Here is an 18,129-nt window from a genome sequence, read left to right as displayed (position 1 = left end):
AAAAAAAAAGAGAGGCCAGGTGGGTGGCTTTCAGATTGTTCCACCTCATTGCCCTCTGGGTTTGCGTTTGGTGAACTGGATGTCTTGGACTGCATCTTATTTAAGTGTCTTCTCATTTTCTTTTCTAAGTTTAATTCCTAGGGTGATGCTTGTAAATTACCTATGGTGTATTGCTTTATTTCTCTTACTTAGAAACCTTAGATAATGAGTACTTCTCAGTGGTATCTTCCAGGTATAATTGGTTTTTGGGTTTTGCATCTGTTGCAAGATCCTACCTCTTCAATTTGTAGGGGATGAGAAATTGCTGCCTCTTTTGCCTAGCCCCTGGTTCTTTGGCACTGTGCCACAGTATCTTCTGTTACCCTTAGTCAATCTCAGTCTTGGAATACCAGGGAGAACAGCTGTTTAGAAAAGTATGTCCTTTTTGGTATAGTGGTACCATCAGCAATGACAGTAGAATCAAACACAGACTAGAAAATGACAAACTGAGCTAACCATTAATTTGCCATCTTTAATCATAGAACTAGATTTGTGGTTATATAACAAAGTCTAAAACAAACCAGAAAATTATATGTAGTATAGAAGTCCATAATATGTCAGTTTTGCCCTCAGGGGTTAAAATTTAAAATGGGTCAGGGAGAAAATATAAAAGTGGTAGAAAAGGAAGAGTTTAAAAGTATTGCTGTTGGACAAACTGGTGCCAAAGACTGGAGAGAAAGAGAAAAGGAAGAAATGAAAAGAACGGAACAGAACCAGAATCACAAGGCCAGAAACCATGTTCACACTCATATAAAAACAAGATCAAACAATGAAGGAAAATGAAAGAAAAACAAAAAACAAATGCAAAATCATAACAACAAAAAAAAACCCTGAAAAAAACAGAAAAAGGTTCACTTTCAGGTATGTCTCTGTTGTCACTGGTAGGCAATGTGTGGAGACAGAGTCCCAGTCTGTGCTGATCTATTCCAGGAAGCCAGCAGTACCTTTTTCATGAGGTAGTGGATAATCTCAGGGAGCATGCACCTTCTGCCCTAGACCACACTTATTTGGCCTGCAGCTGTCAGTGCACCTTCCAAGGGCCTGAGCCCAGCTGGGAGCTGGTACATGGAGCCAGCCGTCACTCTGAGTTCTGAGCTCAGCTGACCCCTCTCCAAGATGGCTCCCAGCCAATCCCTGTCTTGTACAGGTCTACTGAGCCCTTAGTATTCACCACTAGGTCTTGCAGTCCTACACATCTGCTGTTCCCCTCTACTGCTGCATCTCTCTGTGGAGGCCTCTGGGGTCGCCAGCAGTCATCATGTGTCTGTAGGTTTGAATTGCTCCTCTGGCACAGTGAGTCCTGTCTCAGGGAGTAGGTGCCACCAGCTCCCTCCTTCTTTGTTGAAGTTTTTCTCTTCACTCTCTCTGGGGGTTTCAATTCATGCTTCAGATCCTTCCTTGGGCCAGGGGACTCACTTCCCTCCTTGTCTTCCTCACATTGCTATATTCCAATGACTGGACAGTGACCCTTAGAGAGACTCTTTCTCTACTGCATATCATTCTGCCATCTTGGTGCTCAATGTATATTATTTAAAAAGTCATAATATGTGATCTTTTGTGTCTGGTTCCTTCTCTCAGGATAATGTTTTCAATGTCCATGGCAGCTGTATGAGGTATCAGTTCTCTATTCCTTTTTCTGGCTGAATAATATTCATTGTATGGATATACCGTTATTTGTTCATCCATTCTTCTGCTAATGGGCATTTTGGTTGTTCTAACCTTTTTGATGGGGCTAGGGATATAGCTCAGTGGCATAAGCACTTGCCTGGCAATCCTGAGGTCATGAGTTTGATTCCCGGTACCAAAACAAAACAAAAAAATAACCTCTTTGATTATTAGGAATAATGCTACATTTTTGTGTATGTTAGCAAGAAGACATGTGTTTTTATTTCTTTTTGTCTAAATGTAGCATTAGAATTTTTTCGATTATCTGATAGTTCTACATTTAACTCTTTAAGGAACTACAAAACTACTTTCCACAGCATCTTCAAGAGATGTACCATACAGCTGGGCATATATATCAGCGGCACAGTGCCTACCTGGCAAGTGTGAGTTCATGAGTTCCATTCCCAGTACCAAAAAAAAAAAAAAGCATTCTGTCATCTTAGATATATTGAGTCTTCCAATCTGTATACATTGAATGTGCCTTCATATTTGTTGTTGTTTTCTTTCTTTAATCAGTATTTTATTGTTGTTGTTGTTTTGTTTTTTTCTTTCTTGAGAGAGGGTCTTTCTTTGCAGTTCAGGCTTGAACTCACTATGTAGCCAAGGCTGGTCTCAAACTTGCCACCTGCCAAGTGCTGGGATTACAGGCATGCACTATTATGCCCGGCTTGGTACCTTTTTTTAAACCTTTGTTGTCCAAGTTTTTTTATTCAGTATGTATAAATATAATTGGTTTTGTGTGTTGTCCTTATGTCTTACAACCTTGGGAAACTCATGTATTAGTTTTAGGAAGTTTTTCATATGTTCTTGGGATTTTCTGTACAGGTAATCATGTCATATGGAAGAAGGAATATTTTATTTTTTTTTTCCAATATGTGGGTCTTTTATTTTTCTTCTGTTTTTGTTTTGGCTAGGACTTAAATTATAATTTAGTCAGTGGATGTCTTTGTCTAATTTCCAGTGTAAAGAGGAAATCATTCAATCTTTTACCATTGGGTATTATGTTACATATAGGTTGTAAGTTGAAAGAACTTGGCATTTATTCCTATTTTGGTGGGTTCTCTTTTTTTGTTGTTATGAATGGATGTTGAGTATTCTCTAGTGATCTTGTTTTATCAGTGGTTATGATCATGTGCGTTTTCTTTTTTTGTTGATATAGTAGAATATACTCATTCATTTTCAAATATTGAACAATTCTTGCATTTATAGGATTAATCCTATTTGATCATGGTGTATTTTTTTATATTACCTGATATGATGTGAATTCTTTCTTACTTTTATAAGTTTGCCTAAGTTTTTTTTAACCAGTCTTATTTATTTTCTCAAAGAACTAACACTTTGATTCATTGATACTTTGTAGGGTTTTTTTTTCCTTTTGGTCTCAATTTCATTAATTTCTTGTCTGACCTTCATAATTTCTTTCCTTTTACTAGCTTCAGACTTGGATTGTTCTTATGTTTCTAGGACCTTAAGATGCATCACTGGGTTATTCATTTGGGAGTGCTTTATTTTTTTAATGTGAGCATTCACTGCTTTAAATTTCCTTCTTAGAACTGTTCTTATTGTGTCCCATATGTTTTCGAATATCATGTTTCCATTGTCATTTAAGTGTAGGCATTTTTTAATTTCTTGCCTGATTTCTTCTGTGATCCACTTATTCTTTAATAGTATAATATTTAGTTTCCATGTGTTTGTGTAGTTTCTGTGGTTTCTTTTGATGTTGGTTCCTACTTTCATTTTGCTATAATCTAATAGTGTGTAGGAGATTATTTCAGTTGTTTTTTTGGGATGTGGGGTGGGATACCGGGAATCCAAATCAGGGCCTCATGCTTCCAGGCATACATTGTGTTGCCAAGCTATATCCTCAGCTCTCAATTCTTTTATGTTTGTTTAAGCATGCTTTTTACCATAAGTGTCTGTTTTGGAGAAACTTTCAGCTGTTGCTGAGGGTAATGTATATTCTTTTGTTTAAAGAAACACTGTGTAAATATTTGTTAAGTCCATTTGTTTCATAATGTTATTAAACTCATATTTCTTTGTTACTATTTCATCTTGTTGACATGTTTATTTGTGAGAGTCAGGTATTGAAGTCTCCCACTATGATTGTATTGGTGGCTATTTGTCCTTTTATATCCAGTAGATTTTTTTTTTATGAGATTGGGTGTGCCAACATTTGGTGCATACATATTTTCAATTGTCTCTTCCTGTTGAATTGTTCCTTTTACTAATATATAGCGACTGTTGTTTTGTCTCTTCTGATTAGCTTTGGGTTGAAATCCACTTTTTCTGAAGATAGGATAGCTGCTACTGCTTCTTTCAGGCTCTGCTTGCATGGAGTGTCATTTTCCATGCTTTCACTTTCAGTCTATATATTTTTTTTGTGGATTAGCTGTATATCTTGCAGGCAACATATAGTTGGGTATTAGTTTTTGATCCAGTCTGTCAGTGTGTTTCTTTTCGTGGGGAATTAAGACCCATATACACTGAGCATTATCATTGAAAGATATTTACTGAATCATGCCATTGCATTATTTTTCTAGGGCTGATTTAAAAAAATTTTTTTTTCCTTTTCTTTTAACTACTATCCCAGTTAAATATATTGTTTCCTTTGGGCTCTTTGGTGATGCTGGCTTTGCTGTCTCTGTGTAAGATTGCCTTTACTACTTTTACAATATTGATTTGGTGGTTGTGAATTTCTTTTGATTTCTTTTTGTCATAGAAAGTCCTTATTTCTCTGTTAATTTTGATGGATAATTTCGCAGAGCATAGCAATCTGGGTTGGCTTTTTTTTAGGGCTTGAAAAACTTCACTGCAGGCTCTGATAGTCCTTAAGTTTTGTGTTGAAAAACATGGTATTTTAGTAGCTTTGCCTTTATAAGTTACTTAATGTTTTTGTTTAACAGCATTTGGTATTCTTAGTGATGAATTTCTGGAATGTTGACTGTGGTGTATGGTGGAGAGTTTCTTTTCTGGTCTTGGGTTTTTGGGGTTCTTCATACCTCATTTACCTGGATGCTTATCCCTAGATTTGGAAAATTTTCTGCTATGATTTTCATATATAAATTTTTAATACCTTTGGTGTCATCTCCCAATCTTTCCCTGACTCCTATAATACTTAAATAGGTTATTCTTGAATCATTTAGCAGCTGTTGGATCCAGCTTCCATGATGTCTTATTTTTAGGCTATCACTCAGTACATTACCTGTTATATCTGTCTTATCTTTAGCTTTTGACAGTCTGTCTTTAGGTTGGTCCTTCCTTGCCCATACTTTCAGTTGAAATTTTCATATCCAGAATTTCAGATTGATTGCATTTTCTTTTTTTGTTGTTGTTTTTTTTTTTGAGACAGTGTCTTACTATGTAGTTTAGACTGGCCTTGAACTCACTGTGTATTTTGAGCCTAGGCTAGCCTCAGACCTGTGGTGATCCTCCTGCCCAAGCCTCCCACATGCCGCGATTACAGGTGTGCACCATCATGTCTGGCTTGATTTCATAATCTTTAATTTTGTACAAAAGTGGTCATTCACATATTGCAATGTTTTAAAAAATTCAATCAACTTTTGTATCTTCTTAAGCTTGCTGACGATTTTATTAATCTTTCTTTACATCCTACTTGAGGTCGCTAAACATCTTGTGGATTTATTTATTTATTTTATTTCTCTTATGCCTCTTGAAACATTTTCGCCATTTGGGTTTTGAGTTCTTTGCCTGAAACAACTTCTGCTTCAGTGCCCATGAAATCAGCTTATGGGATGTTAAGTTTCTGGATGCATCTTTTTGCTTTGTTTCTCATGTTTCTATTGTGGTGCTTTTTTGTTCCTTTTTTTTTCTGAAAATTGAAGATCAAGTTAGTGTTTAAAACTATTGCTACTCTAGAGATCTGCTTAGTTAGTATGTCTCCTGTGGTATGACCTTCTTTGTAGTTATATATTTTATTGTTTGTGCATCTGTTTAACCTACTTGATGTAATAGGATGATTACTTGTTAAATGGAGAGATCAACTACCAGTTCTTTCATCATCTGTAGAACCAACCATATATATCAGTCATAAAATTTAAAACTTCTTCTAAAACTTTTACACTTTTTTCAATAACCCAACAAGATAATGAAATAGTACTGATGATGAGTAGCCTGAGATATAGCAGATGAGAAAAAAGAGAAAGGAAGAAAATAGCTCACAGTGAAGAAAAAAGAACAGCAAATGAAAGAGATTAGACTTTAATGGTTCTATTTTTATATCTGGAATGGAGGAAATTGGGGAAGGGGTTTGATAGGTTATTTATGGTTATAAGCAAAAAGAGAATATAATTGTATATTGAAGGAATCTGTGGGAAGATCCAAATCAATTAATATGCTGATAGAAAACGTGTATGAAGCCTCCATGTGCAGTTTTTGCTGAAGGTTAACCTGACCTGACTATGAATGACATGATATAATCTAAGGGACAAATTTTTTTAATTTTTAAATATTTTTGTCTTTTTGAGACAGGGTCTTGCTATGCAGATCAGGCTGGCCTTGAGCTCACTTTGTAGCCCAGGTTGGTCTCAAACTTGCAATGATCCTCCTGCCTCAGCCTCCCAAGTGCTGGGATTACAGGTGTGTGCCACCACGCCCAGCAGGGACAAATCAATTCTTATTTTCCTTTTCACATATACAAACAGCTCACATATGTATAGCACGTGAATGGAGATAAGCTATCATAAAGAGAGCAAAAGACAATATATTTGTATAGTTTCCCATATAAGAGAAACCATTCAATGTTTGAGTTTGTGTGTTTGACTATTTCACTTAACATTATGTTCTCAAGTTGTACCATTTACCTATGAAAGCCTCAAGTTTATCTTTTTTTATGGCAGGGTAATAGGCCACTGTGTATAAATACCACATTTTCCTTATCTGGTCATCTGTTGGTGGACATATATGCTGTTCTAAAATATAGGTATTATAAATTACATTCCTATAAACATGGATATGCTTATATTCCTGTAATATGATTATTTTATTTCTTTTTGGAAGATACCTAGAAGGGGCATAGCTGAGTCAAATGAAATTTCTTTTAAATTTTTTATTTCCATAGTAGTTGTACTAGTTTACATTCCCACCACAATATAATAGAATTCCTTTTTTCCCCATATCCTTGCTATCATTTGTTATTATTGGATTTTTTTTTTTGATGATAGCCATTCTTTCTGGGGTAAGATGGTATTTCATTATAGTTTAATTTGCATTTCTCTGGTGGCCATTGATGATGAGCGTTTTTTCATGTATTTATTGGCCATTTTTACTTCTTCTGAGACGTGTCTATTCATTTCTGTTGCCCAGTTTTTAACTGAAATCTTTATTTTTGGGTTCTTTATATTCTTGATGTTAGTCCTCTGTCTGTCGAATAGCTGGCAAAATTTTTTCCCATTCTGTGGATTGTCCCTTCACTATGTTGGTTGGTTCCTTTGCTGTGTAAAAGCTTTTAAATTTCATACTCCCACTCTTGCAACCCTCCACTCCATATATAAAAATATCAACAAAGTCTCCTTTCTTTCTTTAATTTGGTGTTCTTTCTTTTTCTTCTTTCCTTCTTTCTGAACTATTCTTCCTTTTTCCTTTCTTCATCCTCTACATCCCAGCCTAGTTGTTATTAGTACTATATCACATTCTTTTTAAGTAATTGAGGAAAGGGTGAACTTGTTAAAAGAACTTTTATATTTCATGATTGATACATGCTTGGTTCTGTAGATGATAATATATAACCAGTAGTGGTTCTCTCCTTGTAATGCAGTGACTGGGACTGACTGAGTAGGTTGTAGCAGTCTGTAAATACCAGAACATCACCAAAGCTGATATCACATCACATGGAAATATACACTCTGCAATATTGTCAGAATTTTTGTAAATTTATCAACTCTTAATACAGAAGCAAGGAAACAAGATACCTCCAACACCCAATTCCCCAAAAGCTGCTCTAACAGGCACTGAAGTGGAGGTTTTCACAGGAAAAGAACTCAAAAACTAAATGGTTAAAACATTTGAAGAGAAGCTGGGCATAGTTCTGGCAGGAAGATCACTGTGAGTTCAAGGCCAGCCCTGAACTACGTAGCAAGACCCTGTCTCAAAAAAAAAACCAGTTTGAAGAGGTCAAAGAAACAAATCTGTAAGCTCTTCAGTGAGTTCAGGAAGATAGAAATGAACAGATACAGGATTTAATTAAAATGTTCAGCAAGCTTAAGGAAGTCAAAAACAAAAGGTTGATTGTATTAAATAAGAACTAGTTTCTTTGTGACATTTTTATACATGCATATAATAGAACTTTGATCATATGTATCCTCCGTTTCTCTTTCTTACTGCCTCTCCCTCTAGTCTCTTTCTCATTCCCTAAGATTCTGTTTTCCCCTCAGTCCCCTTCTCACTCCCTAGTAGTTCTCATTCTACTTTTCATGTCATATTTTTTTTTTCTAGATTCCACATATGAAAGAAAACATGACCCTTGTCTTTCTGAGTCTGGTTTATTTTGCTTATCATGATCCTCTTTAGTTTTATCTCATATATCTTTAAATGACAGAATTTCATTCTTTATGGCTGAATAATACTTCATTGTATATATATAAACCACATTTTAAAAATCTGTTTATGTGTTGTTAGACATCTAGGCTGATTCTATAAATTGGATATTCTGAATAGTACCACAATAAATGTGGGTGTGCAAGTATGTCTGTTATATGATGAATTTAATTTCTTCAGGTATATATACCCAGGAGTAGTATAGCTGGGTCATATGTAGTTCTATTTTTATGTTTTTGGATACCCACTGTACTGATTTTTATAGCATATAAGGGTTCTACGGTGTTTAAGAGTTCCTTTTTCCTTCTGCCCTTGGGAGCATTTATTGTTTTTGTACTTCTTGTGATAGCCATTTTCATTCAGTTGAAATAGAGTCTGATTGTAATTTTGATTTACATTTTTCTGATGACTAAACACATTGAGTATTTTTTTATAATTATTTGTATTCCTTCTTGTTGTCTATTTTCTTTCTTTTGTTTTTTGAGACATTTTTTCAGTATATAGCTCAGGCTAGCCTTGAACTTGTTATGTAACTCAGGCTGCCCTTGAACTTACTGGGATCCTCCTGCCTCAGCCTCCTCAGTGCTGCAATTACAGGCATGCACCACCATGCCTGGCTTGCACATTTTCTTTTGAGACATGTCTATTCAGCTCATTTGCCCATTTATTGATTGATTACTGTTCTTCTGGTTTTCTTAGTTCCTTATGTATTTTGGATATTTATATATTTTGGATTCTTTTATGTTATATATTTTATATATTACATATTATACCAGATAAAGAACTGATAAAGATTTTCTCTCATTCTGTAGACTTTTACTTCATGCTGTTGGTTTGTTTCCTTTGATGTGCAGAAGCCTTTGAATTTGATATAGTCACATTTGTCAATTCTTGTTATTATTTCTGAACTTCTAGAGTCTTATTCAAGAAATTGCTTCCTATAGCAACGTCTTGAAGTATTTCTCCTATATTTTTCTCTAGTAGTTTCAGAGTTTCAGGTCTTATATTAAGGCTGTAGATGGCTGGGTCTCCTATGATATTGCATTGATCTGCATGTCCATATTCAGGCCAATATTGTGCTGTTTTGTTACAAAAGCTATGCAGTATGTTTTAAAATCAGGTGTTATGATGCCTCTAGCAAATGTAGAACGTTTTCAGTAGTATGGCCATTTTAACAATATTAATGTTTCCAAACTATAAACAAGGTGTGTCTTTGTCTTCATTTTTTTCACCTCTTATCTTAGGTATGTTCCTAGGGTTTGTTTTTTTTTGTTGGACATACTGTGAATGGGATTGTTTTCCTGATTTCTTTGTCTGAATTCATTATTGCTACATAGGAAAGCTGCTGATTTTTGTGTGTTGATTTTGTAAACATGTTTTTTTTCTTTTTGAGAGAGGGTCTTGCTGTGTAGCCTAGGCTGGTCTTGAACTCACAGCGATTCTCCTGCCTTAGCCTCTTGTGTACTGGGATTACAGGTGTGTACCACCATACCTAGCTCTGTGTGTTGATTTGGTATCATCCTACTTTGCAGATTTTATTTTGGTGGGCTCTTTAGGATTTTCTAGTTACAGGATCTTATCATCTATAAATACTGGTAATTTGACTTCCTCATTAACTGTTTGTATCCTTTTATTTGCTTCTTTGGCCTGACTGCTATGTCTAAAGTTTCAAGTAGATATGTAGTAAAAGCACTTGGAGTAGGTACCCTTGTCTTATTCCTGGTTTTAGAGGAAATGCTTCCAGATTTTCCCCGTTTAGTGTGATATTATATTTCTCCTTTGAGTCTAGGCTGTTTTCATTTTGTATACAGTGGTACTTTGGTTCACAAACTTACTTTTTTCCGTGATTCTGGTTGCAAACTGCATTGGGTGAGAACCAAATCAAATTCCATGATTAGGTTCAACATTGACCTTTTGGGGGAATTTATTACAGGCATGCACTACCATGCCCGGTCATAAATGGTTTTTATTTTTTAAATTTTTCTAAGTGTTTTTTTTTTTATCTTGATTGGGTACAGTGATAGCTCAGTTGTTGAACTTAAATCATTCCAGATTCATGTTTGTGCACTGAAAAGTTTGAGAACTGACCATATTTTTCCCCTAAGAAATAGTAGAAAACCAAATAATTGTTTTTAAGGCCCAAAAGTTACACTTATAATTCTATTTTTCTACGACTTTAACAAATTTTGTGATGATTTCTTTCTTTAACTCTATTGTGGTTCTCGCAGTTTTCCTCTTAGCTTTACTGCTGTTATCACTAACTTCCTTTGAAGCCATGGTTACAATATTTTACACATATAAAGTGCAAAAAACCCCACAATAATAAATGTTTAACACACTAACACAAGCACTATATGTTGTCTGGGTGAGAGCAGTGCATCACCTCATTGTGTTTGTGGTGAGACATAACACGTGACTCACGCTGCCAGTAAAAGTTTTTTTAAATTGGATTTTTGGTTTGACTATCCAGCAAAGTTATGAACACCAAGCAGATTTTTTTTTGCAAACTTTGGTGTTTGAGTAGTGGAAAGTTCAAGCTTTGGAGCTGTTTGACAACTAAAGTATTACTGTACCTATTAGATTTTGTCAGAAATTTTTTCTGCACTTAGTGGTGATCATGTGTTGATTTTCTTCCTTCATTTTACAATGTGCTGTATTACTGTACATTGATTTTTCTCCTGTTGATCTACTCTTGTATTGCTGGGATAGATATTTGGTCATGGTATATATAATCCTTTTAATAGGCTACTAAATTTGATTTGCTAGTATTTGTTGAGAATTTTTACATCAATATTCAGACGGGATATGTGTTTCTTTTTTTCTTTTTCATATTCTTCTCTGGCTCTGGCATCAAGGAAATTCTAGGCTTATCGAATGAATTCAGGTCTAATTCCTTTTCTATTCTTCTGAGCAGTGTGAGACTTGCTATTCTTTTTAAAATGTTGATTAGAATCCACTAGTGAAGCCCTCTTATCCTAGACCTTTCTTTGTTGGAAACTTTTTGATTATAGAGTCAATCTCTGTATAGGTCAATTGAAATTTTCCATTGAAGTCAGCTTAGGTGATTTATCTATTTGTAGGAATTTGCTCATCTTATGTAATTTGTTGTCATACTGTTGCTACAGTATTCTCTTATAAGAATATTCATTATTTTTATATGTGTATAATCTACAATAATTTTAGATACTTGATGAGATCAGGCGTGTGCAGGGCAGTTATAACTATAGACAATTTTAGATATTTGAGTCTTCTCTCTTTTCATTTGTCTGCCAATTTTGTTGATCTTTTCAAGAAGTAACTTTTGGTTTTGTTGATTTTTTTTGTTGTTGTTTTGAGACAGGGTCTTGCTGTGTAGTTCAGGCTGGCCTTGAACTCCTAGTGATCCTCCTGCCTTATCCTCTGAGTGCTGAGATTATAGGTATATTCCACCACACCCAGCTTGATTTTGTTGATTCTTTATATTGCTTTTCTATTCTCTGTTTCATTTATCTCCACTCCTTACTATTTCCTTTCTGCTAGCTTTAGGCTTAGTTTGTTCTTTTATTCCTATGAAGTTGTTATTCTGATCTCTTGTTAATGTGTACATTTGTAACTATAAATTTTTATCAGCACTGCTTTTGTTGCAACCCATAAATTTTTATTTGTTGTGATTTTATTTTCATTTATCTCAAATTTTTTCTAATTATAGTTGTGATTTCTTCTTTGACTTATTTTAGAGCGTGTTTTAATTTCCATCAATTTAAAAAAATATTTTCAATTAACCTGGTATTACTAGTGCCATTTTATTGTCATTGGAGAAGATATTTTATATGGTTTTAGTCGATTAAAAATTAATGAGACTTGTTTTGTGTCCTAACATATACTGTAACCTGGAGTATGTTCCATGTGCACTTGAAAAACTATATTATACTCTTTTTATGTGGAGTTTTCCATACATGTCTGTTAGGTCTACTATAGTTGGTTTATAGTGTTGTTCACGTCTCATATACCCTTATTTTCTGTCTGCATGTTTTGTCCAGTATTGAATGCAGGATGTTGAAGTCTTCAACTATTCTTGTAAAGTTTCTGTTTCTTCATTTGATTCTGTCAGTTTGTTTCATATATTTTGAGGATCTATATTAGATGCATGCATATTCATAATTGTCTGTGTTGTTGATGAATTAGCCATAATGTTAGTATTTAATGCGGTTCTTTGCCTCGCATGACAATTTCGGGCTTAGTTTACTTTGTCAGACTTTAGCCACTCTAGTCCTCTTTTTGCTTACTGTTGTTATGAAATATCTTTTTTCTGCCTTTTCTTTTCAACTTAGTGGTTTGTTTTGGATCTAATGTATATCTCTCGTAGATACTATACAATTTAATCATTTTTTACTGCATTCTGTCTCAATCTCTGCATTTTTTAATTCATTTGTGTTTAAAATGAATACCTATAAAAAGGGCTCATGCTGTTTTTGTTGCTTTTTACTTTTGTTTTTTATTTGTATATGCTTTTAAAATTTTTTTTGTCTTTTTGAGACAGGTTTTCACTATGCAGTTCAGGCTGGCCTTGAGCTCACTTTGTAGCCCAGGCTAGTCTCGAACTTGCAAGATTCTCCTGCCTCAGCCTCCCAAGTGCTGGGATTACAGGTGTGCACAACCACGCCCGGCTTGTATATGCTTTTAGTATATAATAGTTACATTCATTCTGGGGAATTGGTACATATATGTAACATATCTTAATAATTTTCAATCCCTTTACCTCCACTACCTGTGCTCCTCCTTCCTCCTAACCCCCTTGCCTATCTTTAAAAACCCTGCCATTTAGAGAGAGGGTCTCCCTAAGTTGCCCAGGCTGGCTTATAACTCCAGGGCTAAAGCAATTCTTTTGACTTAGCCTCCTGAGTACTTGGAATTACAGGTTCATGCCACCTCACCCAGCTGCTATTTATTGTCTGTATGTACAGTATTAAGTCTTTTTGATTCTTCACACATCCATTATTTCTTTCTATTATGTTTAAGTAATTTTTGTGGTGTACCAGTTTGATTTACTCCTCATTTCCTTTTTGTTTACTTTAGTTATTTTCACGGTGATTACCCTGGTAATTAAAATTAACATTCTAACTATAACAGTCTAGTTTGAATTGATGCTGTTTAGTTTCCACAGCGCACAAAAACTTGGTTTCTGGACAGCCCCACCTTTGACCAGTGTGGGTTTTTTTTTTTTTGTCATAAATTATATTTTCATGCATTGTATTCCCATTGACACAGATGTATAGATAATTGTTTTATGTTTTTGTCTTTTAAAGAACTTAGAACACAAAAAAAGAATTTTATATATGTATGTATGTTGTGGTGATCAAACCATAAAAAGTATATAGAAACCACAAATACAATAATCTGGGCTTTGACATTTTCACTTGTAGTTACCTTATGGGTGTTATTTCTTCTTTCAGGTTACTCTCTATTGCCTTTTTATTTTAGCTTTCTGGACTTTCACTAGCGTTTCTTAAAGGGAAGATGTATAATGACTCACAACCTCAACTTTTTTGAGAATGTCTTATTCTGTTTCTACCCCATTATATCGTCTTGGCACCCTTGTCAAAAAATGGGTTTATTTCTGGGTTCTCGTCTGTTCCACTGGTCTGTGTATCTGTTATGCCAATACCACACTGAGTTAGTTAATATTTTGTAGGGTTTTTTTTTTTTTTGTGCTAGGAATTAAACTCTAGGCCTTCACACTGAGCTACATCTCTAGCCCTTGTTATACTTTTGAGACAGAGTCTTGCTAAATTGCTAAATTTTGCCCAGGATTGGCTCAAACTTGGTATCCTCCTGCCTTAGCCCCTCAGAGTGCTGGGATTAGAGATGTGAACCACTATGCCTGCCTCCACCCTTATATTTTTAATGTACCTATTTAAGTATATTTTCTTTCAGTGTACAGATTTCATTATCTGCATCTTTCTCTTCTTGAATGGAGTATCTTTTACAAGTTACTTTGCACATACCATCTCTTAACCCTCACAACTTTCCAAGTCAGGTGGTATCTTTTATGGGTGAGGATTCTGACTTAGAAAGTTCTACTAGGACTCTAGTAGCTCACTACAGGATTTGAAAGTAATTGTTTGACCCTGAAGCACAGTGTCTTTCTACTATACTACTCTTCTTTCTGTGGGGTGGAAAACTTTTCAGACCCAGCAAAATAACAGTAATGACTACAGGTAGGATCTTCCTCAAAAAACTGTGCTACCTGATACATTTCTTTTCAGGGGCAATCAAAGACTTCCCTTTTTAAAAATACTTTTAAAAGTTTTAATTTTTATCTTTTGGCATTTTGAGACAAGGTCTTGCTGGATATTCTAGGCTGGCCTTGAACTCACTATGTAGCCCAGGCTGGCCTCGAACTTGTGGCAATCCTTCTGCCTCAGCCTCCCTCCCGAGTGCTGGGAATACAGGTGTGTGCCACCATGCCTGGATAAGAATTTTTTTAAGAAGTCAAGACGCAGGAGTTTCACAAGCCCTTTTGGTCAGTGAGGAAGGCCTGAAGACAGACTTATTTTTCCATAAAGAGGCACTGTAGGAAGAAGTATAAGGCTTACTGGGCATGGTAGTGCATGCCTACAATTCCAGCACTTAGGAAGCTGAGGCAGGAGGATCTCTGTGAGTTTGAGGCCAGCCTGGGCTGCAAAGTGAGTTCAAGGCCAGCCTGAACTGCATAGCAAAATCCTGTCTCAAAAAGGCAAGAAAGATTAAAAAAAAATACAAGGTTGGCTTCCTCTGAGGAAATAGAGTTCTAGAGAAATTTGAAGCTGATCATTAGGAGGAATGGATTAGTGTCATTTGGGGAACGTTTTCACTACTTTAGTTCTGTTACAGTTTAGTAGTGGCATCAAAGTTTGATCTCATGAATAGTGTCTTTCTACATGTTGCCACTAAATCCTATGTATGTTGGTTGTGAGGAGACAGTATGATAAACTCTGTTTTTATTTCTATTAGACAAGATTCTTGTATATGTGGTTTTGTCGTATCATGCAATTCCAGTAATTTTATTCCCAGCTGAGCCCAAGTAGTGTTTTTGTTCTTGATAATGTATGTGCAGTGTTTCTTAAATGTGCAGTGTTTATTTTTCCATTCATTCAGCAAACACTGAGGTGTACACTGGATTGTGTTACCTCCCTTAATATGAAATCAAATAATATATAATTTCTGCCCTCATGATAAATTAGGTACAACAGATTTTAATAATCAGTTCCTAAATACTGTATAACAGTTCCATTACAGGCACGTAGAGGGTGCTATGGAGAGCTGAAGAAGGCATCTGAATCAGATTAGGAGAGTAAGGGAAGGCTTTTTGTAGGAGGGGTATTTAGACCTGAATTTTGAAAGATGAGTAAAATAACTCGTGAAATTACTTACCAAATGGCAAATGAATCAGAATTAGGTACATGTGGGACAAAGACTTTTGTAGCAAGGGTGCAAAGGTAGACGAGGCATAAAATGAGACAGATTTAGGGACTCTTGTAGCTGACAGGGTAGGACAGTGAGAGGAACTGAAGTATGTGTTATTCTGTCTTTACTCTTCTGTGAGAGAACTCAGTTTGCCCTGCTTTTACCTCTCCCTGCAGTTTACCCTTCCCTGGAATCAGATGATGATGATCCTGCTTTGAAATCTCGACCTAAGAAAAAGAAGAATTCAGATGATGCTCCATGGAGTCCTAAAGGTGATCCAGTATTCTGTACCTTTTACTCTGTAGGTGTGATTGGGGGAAAAATAGACGTTGGAAGGATATTTATTTATTTATCTTTTTAAAAATTTATTTTAAAAATAAAAGAAGGAAAATATTAACAAACATATCCATTTACAAAATAGCGTAAGAACAATAGAAGCAATACAGAGTTACAGACAAAGTTGTAGGAAATTAACAGTTACAGACAAAGTTGTAGGAAATTAATTAAATTAATTAAAATTACATGGTTGTTATTGATATCTTCAAGGTGGTTTCTCAGGAAAACAAATAGAGACATGCAAGACTGATCAAACGAGTAATTATTAACTGTTCTTTTCAGAAAAGCAATAGAAGACAGTAGTACAACTATGTTAGCTGTCCTGTATATACATACATACATAGTTTCCCCTTCTTTCCCTTTTCTTTTCCCACACCCGAGTTACCCCTTTCTTTTGAGCATTTTCCTTTTGTTTCACAGTGTCTACCATACCTCCTAATTTTTATTTGTTTTTTCAGGTCTTACACTAGTGAGACAATACGATGCTTACATATGCAGGTCTGATTTATTTCACTTGTGAGTATGGTCTCTAGTTGTGACCATTTACCTATAAAAGACTCGAGTTTATCTTTCTTTATAGCTGAGTAATATTCCATTATATAAAAGTACCACAATTTTTTTATCCAATCCTCAGTAGATGGACATTTGGGTTGCTTCCACAATTTAGCAATTACAAATTGCGCTGCTATGAACATGGGTGCACGTGTATTGCTGTGATAGGATGTTTTCACATCTTCTGGGAAAATACCCAGAAGGGGAATACCTGGGTTGAATGGGACCTCTAGACCTAGTTTGCTTATGCATCTCCAAACTGATTTCCACAGTGGCTTCACCAGTCTGCCTTCCGACCAGCAGTGGAGAAGAGTTCTATTTCTCCACAGCCTCGCCAGCATTTGTTATTGGTTGATTTCTTGATACTAGCCTTCTCACTGGGGTGAGATGAAATCTCAGTGTTGTTTTAATTTGCATTTCTCGAATGACTAATGATGTTGAACACTTTCTCATGTATTTATTTGCCGTTTGTGTTTCTTTATTTGAGAAGTGTGTATTCATCTCAGCTGCCCATTTTTGGATTGGGTCTTTGAATTTGGGACGGGGGCTGATTTTTTTAATTCTTTATATGTTCTAGATAGAAGACCTTTGTCCAAGGGATAGTCAGCTAAAATTTTTTCCCAATTTGTGGGTTTTCTTTTTACTTTGCTGATGATTTCTTTAGATGTACAGAAACTTTTCAGTAGGATGAGATCCCAGCTGTTGATTCTTTGAAGTATTTCATGTGCAGTTTGGTTTTTGTTCATGAACTCTTGCCTACCCCTATATCTTCAAGATTTTTACCTACTTTCTCTCCCAATAGATTTAGTGTTTCTTTTTAATATTGAGATCTGTGATCCATTTTGACTTGAGTTTGGTGCATGGTGATAGACTTGGGTCTATTTTCAGTCTTTGGCAGGTAGCAAGCCAGTTTTTCCTGCACCATTTATTAAAGAGTCTATCTTTCTTCCAGGGAGTTTGTTTGGCCCCTTTGTCAAAGATCAGGTGTCTGAGTGTCTTTGTGGTTGTGTCTGTGTCTTTCAGTCTGTCCCATTGATCTTCTGGTGTGTTTTTTAACCAGTACCATGTTGATTTTGTTACAGTAGCTTTGTAGTATACTTTCAGGTCAGGGATTGTAATTCCCCCTGACTTGTCTTCGTTGCCCAGGATTGCTTTTGCTATTCTGGGTCTCCTCTTGTTCCAGATGAATTTAAATAATGTTTTCTCTAGATCTATGAGGTATGCTAATGGTAGTTGAATGGAAATTGCATTGAATCTGTATAACAGTTTTGGTATTATGGTCATTTTCACAATGTTGATTCTTCCTATCCATGAGCAAGTAATATTTTTCCATTTATTGAAATCCTCTTTGATCTCTTTTTTTAGAGTACTATAGATTTCACTGAATAGATCTTTTACTTCTTTTGTTAGACTGATTCCTAAATATTTCAATTTCTTGGATGCTATTGTGAAAGGTGTGGTTTCCTTAATTTCTCTCTCAGTCTGTTTATTGTTTGTGTATAGGAATGGTATAGATTTTTGGGTGTTGACTTTGTATCCAGCTACACTGCTGAATTTGTT

The 18,129-nt window shown here is 35.4% G+C and overlaps 1 protein-coding gene across 3 annotated transcripts in view; it reads left to right on the top strand.

Moving 5' to 3' along the window:
- Positions 1 to 18,129, top strand: part of Phf8 (PHD finger protein 8) — a 125,140-nt gene that overhangs the window by 80,061 nt on the left and 26,950 nt on the right. For all 3 annotated transcript variants that reach the window (XM_005401514.2, XM_005401515.2, XM_005401516.2), the window contains one exon: positions 15,858 to 15,953. In XM_005401514.2, the coding sequence (XP_005401571.1) occupies positions 15,858 to 15,953 (96 nt within the window). The remainder of the gene's footprint in view (positions 1 to 15,857; positions 15,954 to 18,129) is intronic.

The sequence above is a fragment of the Chinchilla lanigera genome, unplaced genomic scaffold (assembly GCF_000276665.1).
Source record: "Chinchilla lanigera isolate Chin_1 unplaced genomic scaffold, ChiLan1.0 scaffold00074, whole genome shotgun sequence".
Taxonomy (NCBI): domain Eukaryota; kingdom Metazoa; phylum Chordata; class Mammalia; order Rodentia; family Chinchillidae; genus Chinchilla; species Chinchilla lanigera.
Note: the sequence above shows the minus strand (reverse complement) of the source record. Positions and strands in the feature narration are given on the sequence as shown.